This window comes from Pholcus phalangioides, unplaced genomic scaffold (genome assembly GCF_987345545.1).
Source record: "Pholcus phalangioides strain wild (caught in Gottingen) unplaced genomic scaffold, Ppha-v1.0 ptg000009l_1, whole genome shotgun sequence".
Taxonomy (NCBI): Eukaryota; Metazoa; Arthropoda; class Arachnida; order Araneae; family Pholcidae; genus Pholcus; species Pholcus phalangioides.
In genome coordinates, this window is record NW_028301602.1 from 58,757,149 (window position 1) to 58,783,675 (window position 26,527).

The 26,527-nt window shown below is 34.3% G+C and overlaps 1 protein-coding gene across 1 annotated transcript in view; it reads right to left on the reverse strand.

Annotated features, from left to right (window-relative positions):
• Positions 1 to 3,624: 3,624 nt before the first annotated feature.
• Positions 3,625 to 26,527, reverse strand: part of LOC149083392 (serine/threonine-protein kinase BRSK2-like) — a 116,775-nt gene continuing 93,872 nt past the window's right edge. Inside the window, exons 3-18 of the mRNA XM_089236664.1 lie at positions 19,011 to 19,096; positions 16,204 to 16,344; positions 15,936 to 16,086; positions 15,777 to 15,845; positions 15,512 to 15,658; positions 15,148 to 15,182; positions 14,727 to 14,778; positions 14,223 to 14,335; positions 12,969 to 13,075; positions 11,466 to 11,520; positions 11,066 to 11,125; positions 10,568 to 10,791; positions 10,211 to 10,247; positions 8,043 to 8,166; positions 5,128 to 5,320; positions 3,625 to 4,172 (exon numbers count right to left, since the gene is read on the reverse strand). Of these exons, the coding sequence (XP_089092790.1) occupies positions 3,757 to 4,172; positions 5,128 to 5,320; positions 8,043 to 8,166; positions 10,211 to 10,247; positions 10,568 to 10,791; positions 11,066 to 11,125; positions 11,466 to 11,520; positions 12,969 to 13,075; positions 14,223 to 14,335; positions 14,727 to 14,778; positions 15,148 to 15,182; positions 15,512 to 15,658; positions 15,777 to 15,845; positions 15,936 to 16,086; positions 16,204 to 16,344; positions 19,011 to 19,096 (2,010 nt within the window). The 3' untranslated portion in view covers positions 3,625 to 3,756. The remainder of the gene's footprint in view (positions 4,173 to 5,127; positions 5,321 to 8,042; positions 8,167 to 10,210; positions 10,248 to 10,567; positions 10,792 to 11,065; positions 11,126 to 11,465; positions 11,521 to 12,968; positions 13,076 to 14,222; positions 14,336 to 14,726; positions 14,779 to 15,147; positions 15,183 to 15,511; positions 15,659 to 15,776; positions 15,846 to 15,935; positions 16,087 to 16,203; positions 16,345 to 19,010; positions 19,097 to 26,527) is intronic.

Sequence of the window (26,527 nt, forward strand, 5' to 3'; positions counted from 1 at the left end):
AATAAATAAATAATTATAATACAATCATGTATATCATATACATACATATGTATAGATATATGCACATGCAAGTATAAACTATCTCGTTGCTGATACTCAGCTTTAGAAGCAAATGGTGTCGTCGGTCTTGGTTCGAGTTAATCCCAAAATAAAAAGTGGGTTTTATTATATTTTGCTGATTTTTGAAAATATATGTGGAACTTTTTTCGTTTTTTTTCTCTTTAAGTAATGTTTGATATTCAAAAGTTATGTACTAATGCTTTGGAAAATTTTGTAGGAGAAATCTCTCAGAGTAAAAGGGGGTTATAATTAAACTGACGGTACTCAGATCCTCGTGGTACCGGTTTTAATGCATTAATTCGAATGAAACCTGGTATACAACGCTATATAGGACATATAGGAGGGATTTCCGAAAAGAAAAATTAAATTTATTGCCCACAAAGAGGGAAAATGGAGCATTGCAAGCCCACATATGAAATATAGAATATGTATAGTTTTACTTTATACAAAAATTGCCACGTTTTTAAGACAAATAAATTACACTGGTCGAATGGTCGACGCGTTTCGGCTCTTCAATGGAGAGCCGTCATCAGGACCTCGTGGTCAGAACTCACACGAATGAAGAGTGATGTTTACGTCTGGTCGTCCGAAGAGTTCGCCTTTGTATTTGCTGCGTCCGAGTGGTCTTTGGATGCGAATTGGGGAGCCATCTGTTGTAAAGTGTTGAAAGTTTTTTCACGACTGAGGTTAATAAAGCCTGTCCAAGCTGACGAAATAGGTGGTGTGTTTCTTCCATCATTAACGAGGAAATTCTGGCATGTTCTGATGAAGTATCCCTCGAGAAAATTCAATTCCGAATTGTGTGTTGCTTTTTTAAAACTTTCAACACTTTACAACAGATGGCTCCCCAATTCGCATCCAAAGACCACTCGGACGCAGCAAATACAAAGGCGAACTCTTCGGACGACCAGACGTAAACATCACTCTTCATTCGTGTGAGTTCTGACCACGAGGTCCTGATGACGGCTCTCCATTGAAGAGCCGAAACGCGTCGACCATTCGACCAGTGTAATTTATTTGTCTTAAAAACGTGGCAATTTTTGTATAAATTAAAACCAGGCAAAGTTACTCATTTTTTTGTGATAATATAGTTTTACTGCCCATTCTGTTTTTGTCCCTCTTTTTTTGTTCAAAAAAAATATCTAAATATTCCCTGAGACAAAGCAAACGTGACGGTTGGCCATAACCCTCTATGATTCACCTCCATAAAACGCATTAAAAAAAATTAAATTTACATAAATTGGTACTGTTAGCATATTTTTAATTGAAACAATACAACACAGCAGTTTAATTAATTAGGGTGCTGTGTTTAAATAGCTAAAATGGTTAATTAAGGGCAAAATATATAGCTTACCGTGATTTAGAAATATATGACATTCATATTTGTTATGAGCATCTTTTTCTCAGCCACTTCGTTGGGCATTTTGCCTGTTGTGGCGTTGTATTTGTATTTCTATTTTGATGTGATCAACAAACAAAATCTTGCTTAACAAATTTGAATAGTTTTTGCCTTCAATTTCATCTGCAATCCCCTCGATTCGGTACACTTTTCTAAATCTCTGCACAAAAAAATTCTAGCAAGTCTCGAAAAATGACACCAATAAGGAGTCAACTCTCTTCCTAGATAGAAAAGTATTGTACTTATACCGCCGTATTTGCTACTGGAATGACACTAAAAGGTTTGCTCTCTAACATATAAAAAAAATTGTTATAATGGGGCTTTTATTTACCATGTATTTGCCATGTATATTCAGATATACACGAACCATAGAGGGTTAAGAGTAGTCCCAGTTGTGTGGGCGTCAGAAGAAAGTTTTGGTTTTGAAAATACCGTCATAATGCAGGATGGAACAACAGCTCGTACGGGATTACGTGCAAGAGTTGTTTGCACACATTTATTTCATCAACGAACCTACTATCTCACGAGACTTTATATGTGTAGCGACCAAGATTTCCAAATCTCAACCTCTTGGTACGTCTGACTTTGTGATTTGTATCGCGTGTATCAGTAAAAGAATAGTGTGTCATAATGAAATCATAGTGCAATACGCAATCCCTCATTCCCCACCAGGAATGCTGCATGTGACAATCGAGAATAAGATTTCATGATTTCAGCATGCTGTCCATCCGGCAGTAGCCTGCTATCCAGAGGAAGCCGAGATTTGGTCCGATGTTTTGGTTCTGCTCCATAGAGGAGAATCTGTCGTGATTGCCATTTTTTCTCCTATAAAATATTTTAACTTTTTTGTACAAATTTTCTTCATTCTAATCAAGGAGAAAAACATTTTCTTTCGTTTTCACTCTTTCCCAATCCTCTTTTGCTCACAACTTTTTAATGTACGTAATTGAAACTGTTGCACCATGACTTTAATTTATACTGAATCGCGTCCAGACATCAAAACATAAATGTAGATATCATTCCATATTCGCACACTTCAATTAACTAATCAAATTAGAGCTTCAAAAAATTGTCTTTCTCCTTGATTAGAATGAGAAGAAAATCTATCCAAAAGTTTAAATATTTTTAAAGTGAAAATGGCGATCACGGATAAATCTTACTTTAAACAAATGAGGTTGTAAAAATTTTAGCCTTATTCGTTTAATATAACGTTTAACCATATATCTTCTAACATTCATCGTTGCAGTACATATTTCCCGCTAGGGACAATATAGGTTCAACTATTTTTTTTCCTTTATAAATCTCTTCCATATGACCTGTACAGTATTTACACTAAATTCCATTCGAACAGTTACGATCTGTTTCAGAGAGGGCCTTCAGAGAAGATCCACACACAACTTTGACAACAGTGACAGATACAAAGAGTAGTACGTTTTTTGGTATGTTTGATTGGCGTTCCTGGAATTTTTAATTCCCCCACCCCCGGTTCACAAAATTGATAACAATTTTAACTAACAGATGTTGTCACATTCGTTTTAGTTCACTTATTCTTTCTGTAGGACTATTTGAAGGTCATTGTTTAGAGCAAAAAACCATTGCTCAAATGCTGTATCAACTTGAACAGTTGATCTGGGAGGCATACGCATCAATTGCAAGAACAGGAGAAAGTAACTTCATTCTTCACGTATTGTTATGTCCTTGCTAGATCAGACAACCATTTCGAATCACCATTGTGATTTGGCCCGTGTTCAGGAAGGTCAATATCACCTTCCTTTTACTAAACGACTGCGGTGATCATGTATTAGCCAAAGTTGTAACTAATTTCAAAAACCGGCATATTTGAAACTCCGTTCATGCCCATTAGTTAGGGAGTCCTTCCGGAAACATGTACCACAAGTGTACAAATACCGGAAGTTTGATTTCAACCATCTTGTATTTCTTATATATATATGTCATGGAATAGTATCTCTTGGTGACTAGTAACAGCGACGAGATAGTTTACACTCCGAACCAGCTAATTTACAGCTCCAGTTGAAACAATTTCACAATCACACAATGCCATGAAGAGACCAGGAGTAGTGAGTGATTCATCCCGAAGAAACCTCCCCGAGTAATAACTTCCCATTAGAGCAACGCTCGGAAAATCATTGAAAATCTCTGTCCATTGAAATTTTAAAGAGTATTTTTTTTTTCATTTGAATCTCCCGTTTAAATCACACATTCATAACAGAATTCCACAGGTAGTGGATATAAGGAGGTGTGGAAATGATATCACTAAAGAGCGTCCATCGAACCGATCACACTTTCTCGCGTGATTCCCGACGTTCGAAGTTTATCCTGCGTCCGTTGGTCATCCTGGCCGCTGCCGAGACGTCGTCTCTTCGACTAGTGATGGTGGTGCTGTTGTTGTTGTTATTGGAAGAAGTCGGTTTCCTCGGCGGGACGTCAAAGATATCAGCCGTCGCATCCTGATCGGATTTGCATCTAGAGATGACGGCCGGGGCTTTGGCCGTCGGGTTGGAAATGGACATGTCGTCGGCGACTCGGGTCGGGTTTGGTGGTGGAGGCGGTGACAAGGATTCCGATCCGCAGGACGAGCTGTCACTCAACTCGTTTGTGTTGCGCCTGCTGATGCGAGGTGATGTGTTCGGTCTCCTACCTAATATTTGGACCTGGATGTGCTCGCAGATTCTTTTGAACCTTCTCAAGGGACCTGCATACGTAACGAGAAAAATATACATATTATACTGTACCTATCCATATAAAGTCTAACTCAGTTATAATGCCATCGAAGATTCCGTGAGTTTTTGTCGTTATAACGGAGGGTGCCATTACAACCGAGGATGCCGTTTTCGAGACCTTTTTCGGCGAAAAATGTAATCATATGCAATAAAATGCTCTTCAAGAAGCTGTTATTTAATTATAATTAGGGTTTGATTTATTTGTGGGGGGGGGGTGACTATATTTGATTGAAAGAAAACGGTATAGTGGCGTCATAAATACGAGATATCACCAATTCGCGTCAAAAATATTACCAGCTATCGGAGATTCTGCTAAATATGGCTAACGAATAACCCTTGCAAGAAATAGGATACTACAAAATATGTAGTAATTTAGTGTATTTCACGGGTGGGAGGGGGGGATTAACATGCCAAATAAATGAGATGAATATTTACAGCCATATTCATTTTTACAAAATTTATAAATTATGCAAAATACCTTTAGCAAAGATTAATAATCAAAATAAATTTCGTCCACAATACCGGGGAAAACGGAACATTTTTGAAATGGGAAAAGTTATAAAAGGCTGAAATACGGACAAATACGATAATATCCCGTATACGGGTTACGTTCATTAGGAACATTTTGGAGCGCTAGACTGTTTGAAAATCCCTTTTTCCATCGTTAGGTATCAAAAACGTCATGAAAAAAGAAAAAAAAAAAGTGTCGTTATTCGCGACATTTTCATCGACGTTTTGAAAGGTTCATTAACATTATCTTTTTTTATGGGAGATCTGCCCAGAAAGCCAATTATTGAAGTTATAACCGAGGTGTCGTTATAAAAGAGTTTGACTGTGTTATTCGCATGTTCTTTTTTTTGGAGCAAAATATCTAACTTGTTCTATACATAATTTACAACAGTATGTGTAAAAAAAGCGCATATTTACCGGATAGATGTGTGAAACTGATACAATAAACTGTCGGCCCGCTACTAGCATTAATTTCCTGAGGTCCCGACGCTACTGAAATATCCACGTGAAACCTGACGTTTCTCTGAAACATCGTCGAGGCTCCACCTGGCCTTCGGTATTCGACCCGGAACGACATCGGGGTTAATACACTATGACTTAAATCTGCTATCTGCGGATGATACAAAAAAAAATATATTCAATATTAGACTTTTTTTTATTATTACAATACACAAATACAAAGATATGTACATATTAAAACATGCATACAATATACAAACATGCAATGCACACATTATTGACTCCAAGTGACTTGAATGCCCGTCCAGCAGGTCTATAAGGGTTAGACTTAGTGATATTACTTCAGCAACAGAGTTATTATTTTGGATTGTATAAGTTAGTCATTGTTTCATAAAGTACAGTAGAACTTGGTAAATTCGAATTTGGGATGAATGAACTTTTACGAACTTCCCTTGAGTTTTCTAATGTTTAAATTTCTAGTTTAATTCGAACTTTTTCGAATTTTTTGGATGATTTGTAGTTGGAGGGATAAAATTCATGATATTTTGTTTGAGCAAATCTTGTTTGGAAAAATTCTACAAGAAGCCATCAACCGTACCATCCTCCCATGCTTATAAAAGATATCCGAAAGAAATTGACGTCTAGCACTCACGATTACTATGTGTCCATTCTGAGAGCGCATACGCATTATAAACATAGATGTTCGAGAATTGGTATATTTAATTACGAACAGCTAGCAGCAACTATTCAGCAGTTGGTATGACGGCATAGACTCGAAAGGATCGTGTTTCGAATCCCGCCCGAAACAAGTTTTCTCTTACTTTACTTCTTCGGATGATTCTATGGGTTTTCCTCCGTGTAAGAAAACAGCTTTACGGGCGGGAGTCGAACCATCAACTTTTTCAGTTGCTGTCGATTCTGCGTCGTGGTCGTCGTACCAACAGTTGCTGCTAGCCGTTCGTGATTAAATATATCAATTATCGAGCATATATTTGTCTAATGCGCAAGAGCTGTTAGAATGGACATCTACAGTAATCGCGAGCGCTAGACATTAGTTTCTCTCGGATATCCTTTAATAAGCATGGGGATGATGGTAGGGCCCCTGACTTTGCTTTTCCGATCGACTTGTTAACGACAAATTTTTAAAGCCTAATAAAAGTTTGAAAGTTCTGTTTTTTCTTATTTTTGATAATTTAATGCCCATTTTAACATTGTTCAGCTGGAGTGCATCAAGACTGTATCACTTAATACCGATTATGTTTTTCAACCTATAGATCAAGGTGTACCAATCAAAATCTGAATCTTTTGTCGTCAATAAGAGTATGGAAAATATCGAAAATTCAGATTGTAATATGTTAATGAAAATATATTTCCTTGATAGAGTATAATTACGATAAATGAAATTTGGGAAAGGGTTTCGTGTTGGATGATCATGAATAGTTTACGTAAATCACGCTTTTAGCATGGTTAAGATATTCTGCAGTGCTTATTCCAGAACAATGGAATCATGTAGCGGCTAAGATCAATTGCTATAATTACAAATTATTAAAATTTCGAAAACAGTTTCGTAACTGATAAAATTTTAATGATTGATAATTAGTATTCAATATGAATGTTGATGATCAAGTTGCAATTTGTAGTCATTTTACGGATCCAGGATAGATTAATTGGGTAATTCGAACTTTTTTCTAGTGGCATTGGACTTCAAATTATTTAAGTTTGACTTTATATATTTTATAAAATTTTTGTGTTACTGAAAACAGAAAATATACAGCAGATGCGTTGCTATATTGTGTTGTTGCATAATGTATTATTATTGGAACTGGGAATCGATTAAAATTTTCAACTGGTTAATCAAAAATTTTCAATCGATTAATGAACTGATTAGTCGAATTTTAATCGAGTATTTTTTGTGACCTAATTATATTAATAGATGCTATAAAAATGTATTTCATTCATTTCAATCAGCTATGCGGTAGATGTAAACAAATATAGGAATAAGTTAAGAAATTAAGGCTGCCCGCTTCGAGAAATTTAATATACTGAACTTAATTGTCAAAACCTGAAATTTTTTTGAATGGATTTTGTCGTTTAAAAAAAAAACAACTTATTTTTGGTTATTTTTCACTAATTACGAAACTACTGTCCATTGTATTGTTTATTCTGATCCTGGAAACTCCTCTCGAATGGTACTTGTGAGGAGATGAGCTGATAATAATAATAGATAAGCTTCCGAAAAACGACTGTTCATAATGGAGACACTAAATTTTGGTTTTGTCTCTTCTAAAAAGCTCCCATCAAACTCAATTTAAAACTGTATCATGTTTTCGTTAATTTGATCAAAATATTGATTCAAATATTTTTAAATATGGTCACTCATCCAAAATGTTCTGTATAGAACATGATTTATAAGACATCTAATCGGGTTTTTTTTTCAAAAAATCAAGGTTATTCACAAATTTTTAATAAAAATTTTAATCGAATTGAGATCGAGTCGATTAACTCAACTGAAATTTTTAAGAGTTGATGTGATTAACAGTTGATCGATTAACTGATCGGATTAATCGATTATTCGGACCAGCCCAATTATCATATAATATAGATTTTTTGGCTGGTATTCAATGCACTGGTGGTTATTCATTCATAAGCTGCGTACTCAGAAGGAGCTTATGAATAATTATAAATTCAGAATTTCTTGTTTCATTAATAAATATTAATGAAATAATTGCATATTGGGTGTATAATTTCTTGTTTCATTCTTATAAATCATAACTTCTTAAGTATAAGCAAATAAAAGAATGAACGTGTTTGAAAACACGGCTCAAGCAATAAAGATGAAGGCGGATAACAACCTTCGGCACAATTATGCTCACCGACAAAAAGGCATGTATAAGATCTCCTTTTACTGAACTAAGTGGGCGGTCTTTCACTAAAATTACATGATTTTCGTCTCTCTCCGTGGCCATCAAACTTCCAAACCATGATTTCTTAGTCAACCTGCAACAAATTACGAGTGGGTTTTATTACTATTGTTGAAAAACTTTACTTTCAAGTTATTTATGAAGTTTGTGCGTATATGATTTTTTAAGTTCGATTTGAATCAATAATAACCCTGAATATGAAATACAGGGTGGTCCGGAACTCCACCGACGACGAACTTCTAAGGGTGATCATACATGTGAAGACAAATAACTTTTACAATCGGGTTTGGATCGAAATACATTTATTCAATCGGAAAACCAAGTAAGTACGGAAACAGCCGTAGTTCGTGGATATCAGGGAAAGTAAAGCACACCAATGTAACAGGCTATGCTAGTACTCACAGTAGGTGCTTTAAGGTGGCGTCCGTGTGTACTACTGCACAACTGACACGTCATCTACTGCATAAACAGAGATGGGGAAGGGGACACGATGATGATATGGGGGGGGGGGTGTGATGACGGTCGCAATTCATATATATGCATATACAACATTGGATCAGTCATTAACACTGGGGAAGCATTGTCCATTCCATTGCAAAAGTTACTTGTCTTGACGTGTACGATCACCCCTAGAAGTTTATAAATGGAGTTCCGGACCACCCTGTATATTGCTTAGAATTACAAAATATCCCATGAGTAGGATTTCGCATTTATAAAAAAATTTATCTCTATTTTCTATTAATTTAACCTTATTTTTCAAATGCTTTCTATAGCATCATTTTCCGAAATTCAAAAAAGTTGCATATACAATCGGGTAAACTTATGACATAACTGGTGAATAAAAAATACGGTTGTGAAATCCTTAAAATTTCTCCCATTCACGTCTAAACCTTTTTATCTCTGTTATAACATACCCTGCTTGAAACATACGCTGTGGATATAGCAAGCCAAAAAAAGTTGGCATAACCAAAAAAATAATCCAGATATAACACTGCAAAAAAAAAAAAAAAAAAAAAAAAAATAGAACCCAGGAAAATATATGGTCAAAAACAACCTTTTATGGACAGCATTCCTTGTATACGGGCGATATTTCAACCCTAAATTTTTTCAATAAACGCGAAAATACATGGATGGAATAGTTACACTTTCTACACTTACAGATAGCACTGAATATTATAAATAACAAACTTTAGCGCTACCTTTCGATAATAAATGTAACTATTTTGGCAATAAAATTTTTCATATTTAAAATCCTGTCTTCCTGTGCAGAACTGTATCGTCTATGCTTTTCGGAATTACGGAATTTTGACTTGTTTTTACAACTTTGTGATCTTTTTATTGGTAGTCTCAATTCAAGTTGAGACTGGTGTCTAATTCAAGTGGTGAATTCATGAACATCAGTGGGATTATTTTTTCTGAATTTTTTAAATGTACAATACTGTCAACTTCAAAGGAAAAAACCATTAGCATAAACTCAAAAAAAATATCTCTCTCTCATATATTAACATTTCAAAAAATATCTGCATGTTGTTGTATATATAAGTATATATATATTTTATCTCGTTTTCTAAATAAATTTCCAAAATTTTCACATACCAATCAAAAACTATATTCGTGCTATATAATATTTCAATTATGTGAGGCATAATTTTATTTTTTCCACGACAATCTCAATAATGCATATATATATGTCATTGCTACGTAATCTAATTTCAACACTTCCCTTATGACATACACGTCGGTTATTACATACACTTCTCGAATCACCTAGGGGCTATATTATAATCGAACTCGACTGTATTTATTACACAACGTCAAAGGGGAAAAGTGCTTGTGGTTTCCCTTTCAAGCACGCTCACAAGTACTGAGCAAAATTACTTTTCCACTTCAAACAGTGTAAATTACCTAGATTTCGCGAAAAAGTAGTAAAGAAAATCAAATTTCAGCATTTATTCGTCAAAGTTGGCAAATTCACATTTATCGCGCTTATTTCGTAAATACGAAATTTATGTATCCCTACTCATGAGTAACAAATTAGAATTGTCAAAATGAATACCGCAAATATCCATCCTCCCTCAAAATATTAATACAATAATTATATATAATGATAATTTCCTTACTCAGGAGACGAATCAGGTGTGAGTCCAATTTCATCCGCTATAATGAAGCAAAATGATACAAAATAATTAATATTTTATATTTTACCGTATTTATATGAAACCATATACTAATACCGTGTTGGCATTTCCATTCTAAATAATAATTTACTTTTAGTTGTTTTTAAAATCATTAGATGGCGCTTACACCATTTTTTTAATTTTTTTTATTATTTTTTTTAATGCTTATTTTGTTATTATACCAAGTATAGTTTTATAAATTTTGAATGATAAAAAAAATACGATAAATGAAATGAAAAAATTAAAGTGTTTTTATCTGATTTACTTAGATGAAATTAAAAAATTTATTATTGGTCTAACCCTGTAGCTTTCGCCTATGGAATCTCGGGCTACCTAGAAAACTATTTTTGATATTGGTCAAGCGAGATTTCCAGTATGGCTGATTGACACAAGGTGAGCCTGGAGGTGTGTTGAGCGGGCTCTCATCGGGAGTCGTCCTTGGAGTCGGCTTCGGTGAGTTCATCGGTGATGCGGCCGGGCTTCCAGCGTGTAGACTACTACTACTGCTTCCTCGCCGGTGACGGCTGTAATTTAAAAAAAAAAAGCCCTATTATTATAATGGCATGATAAAAACAGCTTTTGAAAATCAGTTGTTTAAGCTACCTTATATATAGGGTAATATTAGTAAGTTTCTATTCAGAAATTGATGTTGCATGATTATTTCGAAAACATCACAGCAACAAAAAAAAAACTCAATTCATTACCACAATTTTTTTTATTGAATGGGATTTATACAGTAGTAAAGTTTGACTTCAGTATTGGAGCTAATTTTGAGGGAAAATAGTGATGTACACTTACGCATACGGGTATCTTCTTGGCGCTATAGGTGAACCATCACTTAACAAATCGAAATTGTATCTGAAAAGATTAAGAAGTCGAAATGTACTGAATAATAAATGGGAAAAATCTAAAACTTTAGACAAAAAGGAAGTTGTGAAAAATATTACAGAATAAAATTTAATTTGCAAATTTAATAATGAAATTTTTTATCACTTATTTATTTTGCATTATTTTATACGTGGAATTTTCAGTTTCTAGCTCGCAATTTGCCTGCCGTGGATCAGAATTTGTATTTTTATTTAAAAGAAATTAGCGCTACTATACGTGGATTCAAATTGATATGTAAAGTAAAATTTATCAGCCTGTTTTTACCAATTTCAGTAATAATAATTATTTTTAGCAAGACAAAAAAAATTACCTAGGTGAATTTCCATTCAAATGGCAAGTATCTACTCTCTTCCTGGGCGGATCGACTGTGTGAGAAAGATGCATGATGTAGATAAGGTACATATAATTTAAAAAAATATATGCTGAACATGGAACTGTCTTAAAAACACATACTGTAGCAAATACCGTATATACACGTGTATAAGCCGAGTCTTTATTTGTGTAAAAATGTATTCCTTAATTTCGTGGAGGGGATTGGCTTATACACGGATGAGTTTTTGAGGAGAAAATATCGACCTCCCCCCTTTCACCAAATCATATAGCTACATGGCCATCGCACGGCTAGCTTGAAGATCCGTAACATCATATGACTACTTCAAAAAACACCAACTCTGGCCATATCGCTATTTACTGCAATTAATGAGTTGGGTTGAAAACGAAAGCACTATCTATCGGTAGACGCCTCAAGCTCGTTTGAAAAATATTTTATCTAGGGTTTGAACCAGGGACCGTGACGTCACACCTTCACGGTGGTAGACGAGCGTCTTACCACCACGCCACTCAGTATACGTTATTGGACTACTTTAGATGGCGTCACCAATCAGTAATTATTTTTGTAGCTATTTATTTACTAATCGGTGGAGTGATTTTTTGTAACATATTGATCATTGACTGATCAATATCTTTACCAAAGTAGAGACACCAATACGAAGAAGACGAGAGCTCAGTGCTCGGTACTTCGCACCAACTAGCAACTGCAATGAGTTTTGTAGCTATGTTCAAATCCCATAGAACCGATGATGTTGAAGCCAAAACAAAAAAAATCAAAAACATCGTTGGCTTTGGTACCCGGTGGACTAAAACGTAGGTTTTACAGCCTTTAAATGAGTATCAACAAGTGCTAATGTGCATATTTTAACATCATTAACATAACATCTAAAATATGCTGATTTTTTTTTGGGGGGGGGGGGTCGGCTTCTCGGGTTTTCAATTATTGCCGGGTTTTCATACATTGTATAAGGTTCATTTTATTTCAATGTGGACATTTTACCAACTGTCTGTGGCCTTATACCACATAACCTGATTTGTTTGTAGTTTATAAAGGAAGATGACAAAATTATTTATCTTCCGAGAGAAGAGAGAGCCTAAGTTGGAATATATTGCTTCCGCCCTAGAAAATTGTGTTTTTTGAGAAGTGTGCAGTAAAATAAGTACTGCATTACTTACAACGAACATAATGAAACAGTATATCATTATGTTCGTCTGGATATCTTGTGAAATAGTTTGAGATCCCGACAATTGAAGGTTTCCGCCACAGAGCACAGAAAGGAATTAGATCATACTGCTTTAGGCAGAACTGAGAACACGTATGGATATGTGAATACATTTTTTTATAATGGTGCATGAAATGTACTATATAATGGACACGGAGCATAGATTGAGAAATGTTGATCTCTACTATATTTTTTTTGCTCATAGAAATTTCAAAATTGGAAATTTTATCAATATATTGAAAATTAAATTGACTCGTTACCAGATTCAGATCGACTTCTCAGAATTACATCGGTGTCATCTTCATAGGATGGTTTTCTTTTTTTTCGATCGAGCAACAAAAAATATATAACTTTTTCAGTATTATGGCTGAAAGTAAAATAAGATTAAGTTAAAGAATTACTGATAAATATCAAGTGTTAATACACCAAAAAATACTACCGTAAAGATATATTCGCATACAAAGTATTATACATATGCTGTCATGTGCTGCTTATAAAAAGTGTACAGGATTTGCTTTATTAAAATCAATCCCGTTGTTTCATTAAAACTTTTTAAGAATTAACAATAAAAGTCCAATTGCAAACATATCGAATGAAACATGTTTAAATCATGATACTGATCTACAATACTCTACCGTATTTTCCTGGGTATAATCCGCGGTGGCGCATAATCCGCATGCGAAATTTTAAAGAAAGAAAAAAAAAATAAAATAAAAACGTATCTTTTTTTTTGTGTTTCAGTAATCAATCCATAGGTACGCTAATTAATGAAATTTATTTACGAAACAATAGTATTATTTATACGCAAAACAAAATTTACAGTTCAAGCAAAACCTTCAAATTCAGACTCATCGGAATCGGAATTAAATAAGCTCAACTGTTCCTCATCTAATTCGAAAGAGTCAGTGTAATTCATCAAGAGGATTTTCATTTTCACAGTCAGAATCACTGGAGTCCAAAGTTTATCGACATTTTGTGAATAAACTCTTATAGTTAATATAGTCACACTTTTCCAGGCATACAGTATAGAAAGCTCGGCGTAAATTTCCGCCTTTTGCATAAAGATGAATTCCTTCAGTCATCCATTTTGCCCAACAGGCTCTAACTTTGCTTTCAAACGACCTGTTTATTCCTGAATCTAACGCAGTGTCGCCTTCTGACCAACGATATCAAAAGTATTTCTGATTGAGTGGGGTATAAAGCAGCTACAGAAAAAAAAAGCTTTGCCACTTGACTGCCTGTGCGGCTGTGCCGTGGATGATAGATACGTCAGATATGATCTGATATTAGCGGCTGATTACATCATTTTCTGCAGATTGTCCGCAGCGATAGAAAATCCGCACTTTTTAATGTTTAAACACTTTTTTAACAGATAATCCGTGGATTATACGGAGGAAAGTACGGTAATACTGAATATTCTGAAATTAAGCATAATGATATTCTAAATGTCATGATAAATTGATGGTATTAAAAAAATAATATTTTTTGAGTGTATTTTCATTTTTCATCCTCACCTTGGCTCTAAAAGTTCTTGAATAAGTTTCTCTCGGTCTTTAAAACAGCCAAGTGACGTCATGCATGATAATACATCTGTATCTACCGCGCTTAGAGAAGGAATCACATGTGTCTGCAACACAGAAATATTATTTCACCATTATACGATATTTTGACGCTATATGTAATTGATATTTATTGTCCTAATTAAAAGCATATTCGTGTTTTCCAGATCAACTTTTATGAAATATTTAATTGTATGAATATTAATGTATCACAAGTTTATTTTAGGGGGGAGAAATCTTGTACGTGTAAAAGTTCATTATGTGAAAACTGCAGGCCTATTGTACACACTGCCCTCCAATGAAAATATTAATTAAAATTTAATTTAATTTTTCATATTGATGAATCTTTCTTTTTAATATCAATTTCTTCACGTAAAAAATATTCTCGATAAAATTAGTTGTGGCGAGTTTTACAGATAGTATTAATATTATTCAACTTTCTATAATATCAACAAGTACCTGTACAACTTCTTTCATAGGCAACTCTAACTCCAATTCTGTCTTGCTCCCTCTACGAATAAGAATATAAAATACTGCATTAGAAATATTTGAGTGCTACCTCTACGTATGAAATATTCATCGATTTCTTCAAACCAATCGGAATTTTTTTATTCGCATATCTGGCAATGAAATTTGTAATTCTCAAAACATTAAAAACATAAGCTGAAGCAGATTTTAGTCGGTTGAGGCCCCGGGCGCAAGAGAAAATATTGGGACCCCCTTGAATTAGAAAGAAGTGTAATGTTTGGGTTTTTTGGGGACCTTAAAAAGTCGGGGACCCGGGCGTGCGCCCAGTGCACCCACCGTTAACTCCGCCTCTGAACATAAGCATATTTTTTAGAAAAAATAGAAAATATATACAGATATATTTTGTACTCACGCAGTAACCCAAGGATGTTTCGTTACATCAGCTAACTATAACGAATGAAAATAAATAATCAATTACCAATTAATGACTGGTAATAATAAATCACTTTCTGAGTTATAAAATTTCACGCCAGTTTTTTCGATTACGCATACATAAATATAGATTCTTAATTGTTAGAAATTAAGTTTTTATACCGTGGTTTTCCATTCATCCATTCATAAAATACCCAAGAATATTTTTCATTGATGACAAATAATATTTAAAAATAATTTATGCATTATTTTAGTTAAACTCAGTGTCACGTTGTCGTCTAAAAGATTATCTCTAAAGAAATAATTAGATAAAGTGCAGTTATAAAAAAACGAAAATTTCCTACATTCATTCTTTTCTGAGGATTGACCTCGATCATGCCTCGTAAAAGCTCCTGACATTCCGGCGGCACAAAATGCGGAATGTGGAAAACACCTCTCTTAACTTTCTCCAGTAACTGTCGCAAATTGTCATCGTCGAATGGTAAGGCACCCTGGAGATAGCATGTTTATGTTGATAAAAAAATATATACTAGAAATCATAAACACTAAAAAACAAAAGAAGCTTTTGATTTGATTTTCGAGTTCAATATTGAAAACAAATTCTCTTACCACAAGCAATGCGTATAGTATTACACCACAGCTCCAGACATCCGCACGACGACCATCATACTTCTCACCCTACGATTAATAAACACGTTAAAAAATTACTTTGTTACTTGATATTCAAATACGCATGAGGCATATATATTTTTATTAATGTTCTCTTACCCTGATCACTTCGGGACATGCATAATGAGGCGACCCGCAAGACGTTTCTAGCATCGAGCCTTCAATCTGAAGGGAGGCCATCCCAAAATCCGCTATTCGGATATTGTTTTTCTCATCTAGCAGCAAATTTTCTGGCTTTAAATCTCTATGACTGAGACGTAAAAGAAGATCCAAGTAAAACACATTCCATAGCAAGTAAGAAATTTATAACATTGAAGGTAATTAAATATGATATTCAAAATTGACTCGTAAAAAAGGGGAATCTTACCATATACAATGGCTATGGCAAAAGTCTAGGGCGGAAATTATTTGCCGGAAGAACTTTCTAGCTTCTTTTGGAGTTAGTCGGCCTTTTTTAACTAAATAATCAAACAGTTCGCCACCAGAAACGTGTTCTAAAATCAGGTACCTTTGAAAGATGAATGAATAATATCAGAAAAAGATGCGAATAAATGAAAAAATACAGTTCTTGCAATTAATTTAATGACAGAATGTGCCCAGTTATAAAATTTTAAATTACCATTTCATATCGAATTTATGTTCTAGTTTTTTAACGAATTTGAAATATTTCTCTATTTTAAACTCCAAAATTTTACGCGATAAATTGCAATCAAATACATCGGGTATAAAAGAAAACTACCTTTTGTTGTTATAAATTATTATGGTTTTCCGGATTGTACCGCCATCTATGAGTGAATTTTTACATTTCGTTCATGCTACAAAAAAGTTTTCTTTTTATCGTATCATTTTATTGATTGAAAGCCTTTCCAATTAGTATGTTCAGAATTCTTTTCTATTTTCTTTCGAAACTCAAAAACTAAAACTATATTATCGTCAAATTTGAATCTGTAGTCTGAAAAAAAAAAATACTTTCTTCAAAAAGTTTGATACTCCTCGAAATGCTGCCATCTAGTGTTTGAGAAATATACAAATTTGGATTGCAAATTTCGCTACTACCCTTTTACAACTGACGGTAGAAATTACGGCTAAGGCCGGTATTACACTATAAAAGTTTGATCAAATCCATTTTATAAAACTTGAAAAATCTAACCAATACGGTTATTGGTTACATTCTAGAAAATGCAACCGGTGGCCTTATTGGCTTCATTTTTCAAGTTTTATAAAAGGACTTTTACCAAACTTTTATAGTGTAATACCGGCCTTACACACATACACTTCGTGTAAAATAAATAAATATCCATTAAACTGTATTATTCAACATAATTTAATTTTTATTTTCATTGTGCTGACGAAGTTTTGAAGTATCAGGTCAAAATTCGTATATAAGAGGTTAATCATTTTTTACTATTTTTCTATTTTTTCAGAATAAATTTTAAAAATTGAAAAAAATGAATAAATAGGGAAAAAGATAAATAAGAGAAAAGTGTATATTGTGTATTTCTATTTCTATTGTTCCGCATAAGTCATACTATTATATTCCACTTTATCTACTTTGCCGCTAATATATTGTAGCCTACTCATTCTTGTATCCGTATGTGTTATCTCTATATCTTATGTGTGGTATATGGTTTCATTACAGTAGAAGTTAGCTGCCCAACTTGTTTCCTTGTAGCCATTTACGAAATGCATATAGTATTTATATTCTCTATCGTATTACCGTTTACCAAACTTTTATAGTGTAATACCGGCCTTACACACATACATTTTCTACATTTACATTTCTACCTTTCTATAATTTATTTTATCTTATCTTTATTATCTTTTATTTTATCTTTCTATAATTTTATACATTTCTACCGTCAGTATTATCGTATTAATATATAATATATCTGTATCAGAAGTAATCTGTATTTGTATTCTTGAACGAAATGTTCTTGTTCATTTACTATTCTCCGGTCAATATTTACGTACATAAATATCTCATTCTCAAATATATATATAATTGATAGTTGCAACTTGTTTTATTTATTTCTCACCAAGAAAATAATTGTGATCCTACTGTGTCAACCAACGGTTTTTGAAATATGGAATATTTAAATTTCTCCACTAATTTTGATCTTTCGGAGCGCATACTGCATTTGTTCTTTGGACATGACGTTGACAAGACTATTGCTTACTCTACCCAAACACACACTCATGCTTTAGACATACATGTACATAATTGTCTTTCTTCACAACGGCTCAGAAAGGCTGTAAGTCGTAGGACAGCCTCATTGGGCTGGGAAACGATGAAATAAGTAAGCTCATTTCTGTTCAAAAATAGTTTTTTTTTTTTTTTTTGTATTTAGGCTTCAATTAGAACTAAAATGACTAACCAAAAATTCCACATGATAATTATATAATTTTTTCATAATGTGGAAGATGCAGGATATAATAAAGAAATGCTCCTTTTAAGCATTTCTTCATTATATTTTTTTTATTTCCGCTGCGGTGAAAATTTCCAACTGCATATGAAAATTTCATTCATCAGTAATGAAATCTATAACAATTTAAAGGATTGTTCATTCCGTTTTCGCGGAACGAAGAAAAATATTTTTTTTTACTTTCATCTTCAAAAAAATTATTCTTTAGAAATTAATTTTCAAAATATTTTTTTCTATTCCAGCCTGTTGAGGGGAAAAAAGCTGATAAATAGATGCACCCCTACATAAGAAATTCCCATGTCCATGGTTTAGTGTAGTTTATAGTAAGAAAACCATTTGTTTCACATTTGCAAGTAAAATGTGCAGTCATTAACTCCGGCATCTACCAACCAACTCGTTAGAATTTCCGCAGAGAAATGTGCACGAGGTGCATATGAGGTTAAATAGTATACTATATATACTAACTATAACTACAATCAGATCCATGAATGAACGACTACTACGCTTTATTACTGGAGTACTTGACCTTTTTACCAGCTCAAAGCCTCTAAAATGTAATCTTTCGATGAACATGGGTCGTGAACCACAATGATACGGGGAGTAAAGTTAACGTTGAAATGCATTCCATACATTTTAAATGACTGCCAAACAGTCTGTGTACTCTACGAAATACGGGTTCAATTATTTTTTAAAAATTCTTAAAAATTAAAAATAATAAATTGATTTGCTCCGTAGTTTTTTCGGTACTTACAGGTACTTCTTGTTCTCGTATACATCATACAGAGCAAGGACATGAGGATGTTCTATCAATTTCATGATGGCTATTTCTCGCTCCACCTATGACATACGTAAAATTAGATAATTATTAAACAATGACAAATCCACACAATAATTTTATTTCAGTTTTTTGTTTTACACTAGTAAAGAAAATATCCACGAAGTATTCAAAATTTCTATAAATTTCTGAATTATATTCACAAATATCAAAAGAGTTTTCAAAAACTAAATACTTGGATGAAATCGATGTAGACATTTGTAAATCTTTTAGCGAACCATTTTTCATTTAAATCGCTTAGATGTTTATGACAGACACATACTGAATCCTCGAGGGAAAAAATATTTTCCCAGTACTCTTATCCCTACTTTATATCTAGTTTTTCCTCCTTCCGAACGAGCAGGAATTTCCAATGTCAAACGGAGGAAGCATTGTCACAAAATTGAATGTAGAATTTTAGAGTAGATTGAAAGAGAGGGTAAGATATATATATTGAACACTTTCCGATCAAATATTGGAGCAAGATGGCCCTGTTCAGAGATTCCTTTTAAAATCAACATTTTCCACCCGCCATCGTTTTCTTTATCTCTCACATCTCTTCTCCTTCTTCTTTCCATTTCTTTCCTGCAACATTTTATTTTCCTGGAACTCATTTCAGGACATAAAAAGAAGAGGGATGACGGAGAAAAAATGGTTCGGAAAGAAAGAGAAGCGCGATTTCCGATTTCCCATATTTTTTCCCCCCTGGAACATTTTTCTCTTGATTTGATTTACAATTTTTCTTTCTTTTTTGAGATTTCATGCAAAAAAATGAAATGGAAAAAATAAAAACTTTCTGTTGTTGGTCAAAATGGTAATATAATGAAATATGAAATCTCAAATAAAACAAGGTGTTGAAAATGCTTTATACATATATATATATATATATATAATATATACAAACGACTTATTAAAAAAGGGTGTCCCGCTGAACACGCAGCCTCAGATTTAGATAGAGATCATTGAGACGAGTATTTAAATGTGGTGTGTACCATCGAGATTCTCGGAATATTGTGTCATAGTCTAGTTGCGACTATGATAACCTGTAGACAAGAGCCCTATACTCAGAGACCAATACGTTACATAACGCTGGTATTGATGATTTCTATCGGAATCTGCATAAATCTAGTGCTGCCTTCCCCCCGGGAAGCCTTGTGTGAAAAGCTCTTTATATGGGGGCGAAATTGAGGGAAAAAGAAGTTTGAGAAGAAAGAGGGAATGTTTCGCACATCACGATTTGAATCTGTGACTGTCATGCCATCTGGTTCTAAAATTTTTAACTCATTGTTATGCATTGAAACCACTAGAACCTCAGTGTGATTGCTACAACGATACTCTATATAACGATAAATCCCTCTACAATGATACTTTTTCAATTTTTTTCTGGAATTGCTTATAGCAGTGTTTCTCAACCGCCGGGCCGTGGAGGATTCATCTTTTAATTCTTCCCCATTTATTTCCCATAGTCGTGTTACTATAATCGGCCTTCCACTCAAGAAAAAAAAAATACTCAACCGGACCGTCGGCTTCCAAAGGTTGAGAACCACTGGCTTATATAGTGTAATAATAAAACTCCTCTCGATTCAACGATATCTTATACTACGATAAATCCCGAATAAATCAATGACGATATTTTATAAAGAATTTTTGAAACTGCTACGAGAGAGACGATATTTTATAAACTCAAAATAGACCTCAATATATTAGGGTGTTTAATAACATCAGCATTTCGAATCTATCAGCCGAAAGTGATAATGAGGTTGCTGTGAAGCTGTTTTTTTTGTGTAGCACATGAAAGTATTGTACAGTAAACCATTTTGTACATGGCAAAACAGCTCTTTTTTTTTTCATCATACACGAATTTTATTCATCAACTAATCAATTAATTTTTTTTACTGTAAATAAATAGTTATAAATGTTTTTTATGGTGGTACTGACAACGTGAATTCAGAAAAGATGCCAACACAACATGAATTCGGCGGTGGCTGATGATAATGCTACTTCCCGATATAACGATATCCCCCTCTACGACGATATTTCGAGACTCCCGAGTGCTACTACAGAAAAACCTCCCATAACATACATTCCCCGTTAGCAGACATCACCCGTAAAAGGACACTTTTGAAGAAAATAGAACAGGGCTTCAATACATTTCACCATACATTCACTAAACCCCTCGTTACTAAACAAAAATTTCGGTCCCATGGGTGTTTGTTATCGAGAGGTTCCACTATAACCACACATGTATTTCCTAAGCATTAGTCTGATTCATTTCAAATTGATTCTTCTTCCAAGGAATTGGTACCTGCCCGAAAAAGTAGATTTCCCTGACATATAGGCAGTGTCGTCTTAATGCATGGGCCGGCCCGGGGGCCTCACAAAAATGCGATCCGGTTGAAATTTTCTAGAATTCACCAGGTAGGGCCTCAGAAAAACCACTTGACCCGGGGGCCTGTGATTTAGACGGCCTTGCATATAGGCCAACCCGTATGCCGAAGCACGTGCATGTTATGTGATTAGTGAGTGTCCTCTATCTTCGAAATTAGAAATTACAACATGAGTAAAGTGCGCGAGCGGGTGCAATTTTTAACATTTCTTAATTCAATGCGGGTTTAATTTAATCCAAGTCAGTGTTATCGGCGTAGAGAAATTCATGAATACCTGGATGTCATTCCGCCGCAACGTTGGATATGATAATATGGCAAATTCGACACGAACAAGTTCTGACCTAACACCTTATAACTTTTCTGTCTGTCGGGTGGATATTATCATTTGCAGATCCATAGGACTGACTGAACAACAGTTGGAATCCGGCTTCAAGAAACCAGCTCTATTACTGTATTCAGTTTTGTATTTAATAGGTAATTGATGATAAGTTTGTGACTACCATTGCTTTGTACCAAATTTTGACTCGTTTCAGTAATTATTGATATTTTACACCATCAGATGGGTACACAAGAAGAAGCATAAGAAATGAAGGGAATAAGAAGCACAAAAAATAGAGAGCATAAGAAGCATAAGAGGTCAGTGCACCCACGTCCGAGTAATGAAAATTGAAAAAAATATAGAAAATTTTCAAATACCGAAAGAAAGTAACTTTATATGCTGTTTTAATCATTTTATTTTAATTTAAAATGCTATCTTTTGAAGGTTAGTAATTAATATTTTCTCTATAAGAGATATCCTGCATCTTCCTTCTTCTTAATTCGTCAATGTGTCTCCCTCAACTGAAAAGTCTGTTCTGCCTACGCCCCCTGTTTCCCAGAATTTAAACACATGGAAATCGAAAAACATACGTATGTTAAATATTGATCAATGCAAGCATATTATTATTATTTTTTCAAAATGTACGAATACCCTGAATTATAGGTTATCAATTTTAAATGATGCATTCGCGTGCTAGCTCTGCAAATTCCAGACTAAGAAAACAACTCAATTTCTCTCAGAGACTCAACAAAACTTTTATAACACTCGGTTCTCTTAAAGTAAAACTTCAGCCATATGATTGATGAGACAAATTTACGCCCACATTATACCACCTACTCCCTAAGGCATATAAATGAGTGCCTCATTCTCTGCAAAAAAAAACATAAAGGCAACTCGTCCTTTCAATGAGACAAAAAAAAACTTAATTCCATGCTTGTAATTTCCGCGAGCTCTCCGTACCGTTCGTAATTTACGCTCATTAGATAAGTATCAACGCTCGCAGAGACAAAAGACCATTTTTTATCTTTTCCTAGTTTTTTTTAAAAGGCAAGATCTGTATGATATGCATCCTAGAATAATGGTAAAAGCCATGACTGTTCTCCCCACCGCCATATTCTAGGAAATTTATTAAAGAAGCTACGATCGATTCACGGAATTAGATGTTGACGATTCCTTGATTTTAGAATCAAGTGGAAAAAAAATTTCTTCTAACGTAAATAGTTTTAACATTAATTTAGAATAAAATATCAGTGAAATTTCGCTGAAAAAGGTTTTAGAAAATAGTTATTTCTCAATTGAAAATTTTTATTTAATATGCATGCTGTGAATACATTTCCCATCACACAAAAAAAATTGTTGCAAATTAGAAAATTTTCCCTTTTCTTATACGTTTAGATATATAGTTTATAGGCCTTTGAATTTATTATGTTGCGTTCATTTCTCCTTTCAGAATATGTTTCACTAGTAAGTTCCGTTCTAAAAAATTTCATATGTGTCGAGAATAACACCACATGTGGCAAAAAAATTATGTTCACAGGTGTAAGAATTTTGATAACAATGAAATTGAACGGTACATCTAAGTGTATTATATGCGTAAATAATTGTTTGTATAAGTTATAATGTTCTCTCTCTCACACACACACACGCGCGAGCGCGCGCGCGGTAGCATAAAATAAGTTTTCTTGTTGAGAGCTATTTTGACCAATCGTGGGCTTGATGCGGACATTCTTCCGTTGGTATTCGACAATAAATTGTAGGTCCCTGTCTAATTAATCGTGCGCAAAAAATAACCGTGGTGTGACAAAATAATACCGAAATTTCTAAAATTATTACTCACACTTTCGAAGGATGGCGTCGAGCGATTCTGCCTTAAAATAGTTATAAAATCACACGTTAGAGAGAATTTTATGACGACGTGGTGATAGTTCACATTCATATTAATAACTTTTCGAAAAAATTACTTCCAGTCCGTGTGTTGCCCCTCCCCCCCAACTCAGTTATTTTCCAACTGATTAAATTTTTTTGGGGCATTTAGTTGGAAAACATACCCAGGTAGTTGTGAAGGAAATTAAGTAGCATGATTAAGTTAAGTGATTAAATTAAGTTGTCATTGTCAAAAAAAAAACCATTATGGTTATTTAATTCTCAATTCTAGATGCTTTACAAAAATTCCAGTTGGTTGGTTTATTGTATTGTTGGAAATACTACCTCCAGTGGTCTTTGGACATGTTCTAGATATCGTGCAATATGACAAGAATTTTCTTTATATGAGCATGAAGCATCGGGCACAACCCGCTTCCCACCTCAGAGAGATATCGAAGCATACCCGAAGGGGGGGGGGTACATCCAGGAGTTTAAGCATTCTTGCACAACAAAGATTTTTCTTGGTTCAAAAAAGACTGTTCCCGATTGCACCTCCTTTTTATGCAGAGTAAATATCTTCACCAGCATTTATCATTATTAACGTTTCCCCACATTCTCCAGACCTAAATTCATGTTGTTTGTTTGATCTCAAGGATACGTCCAGGCTGTGGATGTATCCAGGAAAAATTCCAACATCAGCTCAAATAAGATCTACTGCTACTAAACCGCACATGTACCTTATAAATATAGCTCTGAGGAGATTCTGAAGAATTGGTACACATCTCTCTCTCAGAATGAGCCGCGTATGTGTTTTATATCGTAAGTTTGTTTCTGAATAATGCTCGTTCAAAAAGTTCTGTCATCTATCTCCCGAATTCAAAAATAACACTTGGTTATACCTCAGTATTTTCTAAACAAACCAGATTATTTTTTTTCACACTATTAATAAATAAATTAATACTATTAAGAATATTTTTTTCAATCATTGAAAATTATTATGTAGTATACGACGGAAACAAGATTCGAGGAATATTTCAATATATTTCAAAAATTTAATTTATAAATTATTTCTTTGAAAATATAAAGGGTGTTCCATAAAATTGTGAATAGTTTTAACAATATATAAAAATTAAAGAAATTGGTATAGTTGAATGTGATTTGCGCAACAGTTATTCTCACGAAGGGGTTTTTTTTTTATACAGAAAAAAACTAGTTAAAATTATGTTTATAGATGACACTGCTGTTTATCGTACATTCTGCAATTTTTAGGACTCTGATTTGCATATTTTCAGTGATTTGTTTTCAATCAACACCCTTCATTAACAAAAATTTAAAAAAAATTCATTTTTCTGTACCAACAAAAAACTCTTTCGTGAGATAAACTTTTTATAAACCGCATTCACAAATATGCCAATTCTTTCAATATTTATGGATTTTTAAACTATTTACAAATATATGGGACATTCTGCATATCCACTTGGAATGACTTTTTGGATCTAACCGCATAGAATTTCCATGGGAGACAAAATTGAGTTGAAAACATACCCAAGCAAAGGCCTCGACTAAATCAAGTTTTTATTGAACGATATTCGATGTTTCTACAGCAACTCTTACGCTTTTATTACTGTAACATTTCAGGGCCGTAACTAGAGGGGGCAGGGGGGCAACTGCCCTGGGGGCAGTTTTAGGAGGGAACAAAGAACACCATAATAAAATTATCGAACTTTAAAGCTGTGGAGGGCGGCAAAAATCTTAGTCAGCCCTTAACATTTCTTTTGTAAACAACATATATCTAAAACCAAGACTAAGCTTGTAAAACGTTAAGCAATAGAAAGCCTTTTATCATAATGGACCCTTACTGGGAAAAAAATTTAGACAAAAAAATTTAAAATTTTTATTCAGATGAAGGAAACCCGAGGTATAATTATTCCTCACTTTCGTACATAGTACGTGCTTCACGTTATCTCGATAATGACAGTCTTCGGTGAATATTCCCGCCATCATAAAGGGAAGGCCATTCTTTGCCTTTAATGGGTATTGAAAAGAAAAACCCATTAAAAAAATGTGAAAAAAAAAAACGCTAAAATTGCACATCATCACCACCAGGTAAACGATTCCCAGATTTCCTGTGGAGAGAATGCGTCTCGCACATTCTCTTTTTCTTTGTACAACTTCAAGATGATAATCAACTTCTTCCTCTCTTTCTTCAAGGTCGATATTGCGACTACTACATCTTACCCTCTTACCACCACGCACCGTCTCGAATCGAATCTCGTTCAATGCTGGATGGATGTATTGAGGATCGGAAATTTTCTTTCGGAGAAGTATAGGGAACGCAGAGAAGATGCAGAATTTAGAACAGGCATCTTCAACCCGTTCCTCGTGAGCACCGCGGTGCTTCCTGAAGCACCCAGAGTGCTCGTGTCCGATTTCGTGCTCGCGAGCACTTGATTAACGTTCCAATGAAACACCTTGTACAAATTGCGTTCAAGGACTGAAATCATCCTGATTTTATGTATTCGAATACCAAACTTGGCATAAGGGTGCTCTTCTTTTGGTGGATACGGACAGTGCTCGCAACTCGAAAAAGGTTGAAGATCTCTGGTCTAGAACATACATTCTCAACCAGTGGGGCAATTGCGGCCCGTGGGCTAAAAAAACTATTTTTGTAAAAATGAGCCAAGTGACACATTACCAGATCACTCAAGTGACCCGCTGCACGGTTCACGATCATTTAATTGACCCACGGCGCAGTTTCGGATCACTTAAATGGACTACGAACGTTCCAGATCACTTAAATGGCCCGTAACATGTTTTCAAATCAATAAAGAGCCAAGACTCTCCAAAAAGTTTATCACGCTTGGTCTAGAAGCTTTGTTTGAAGC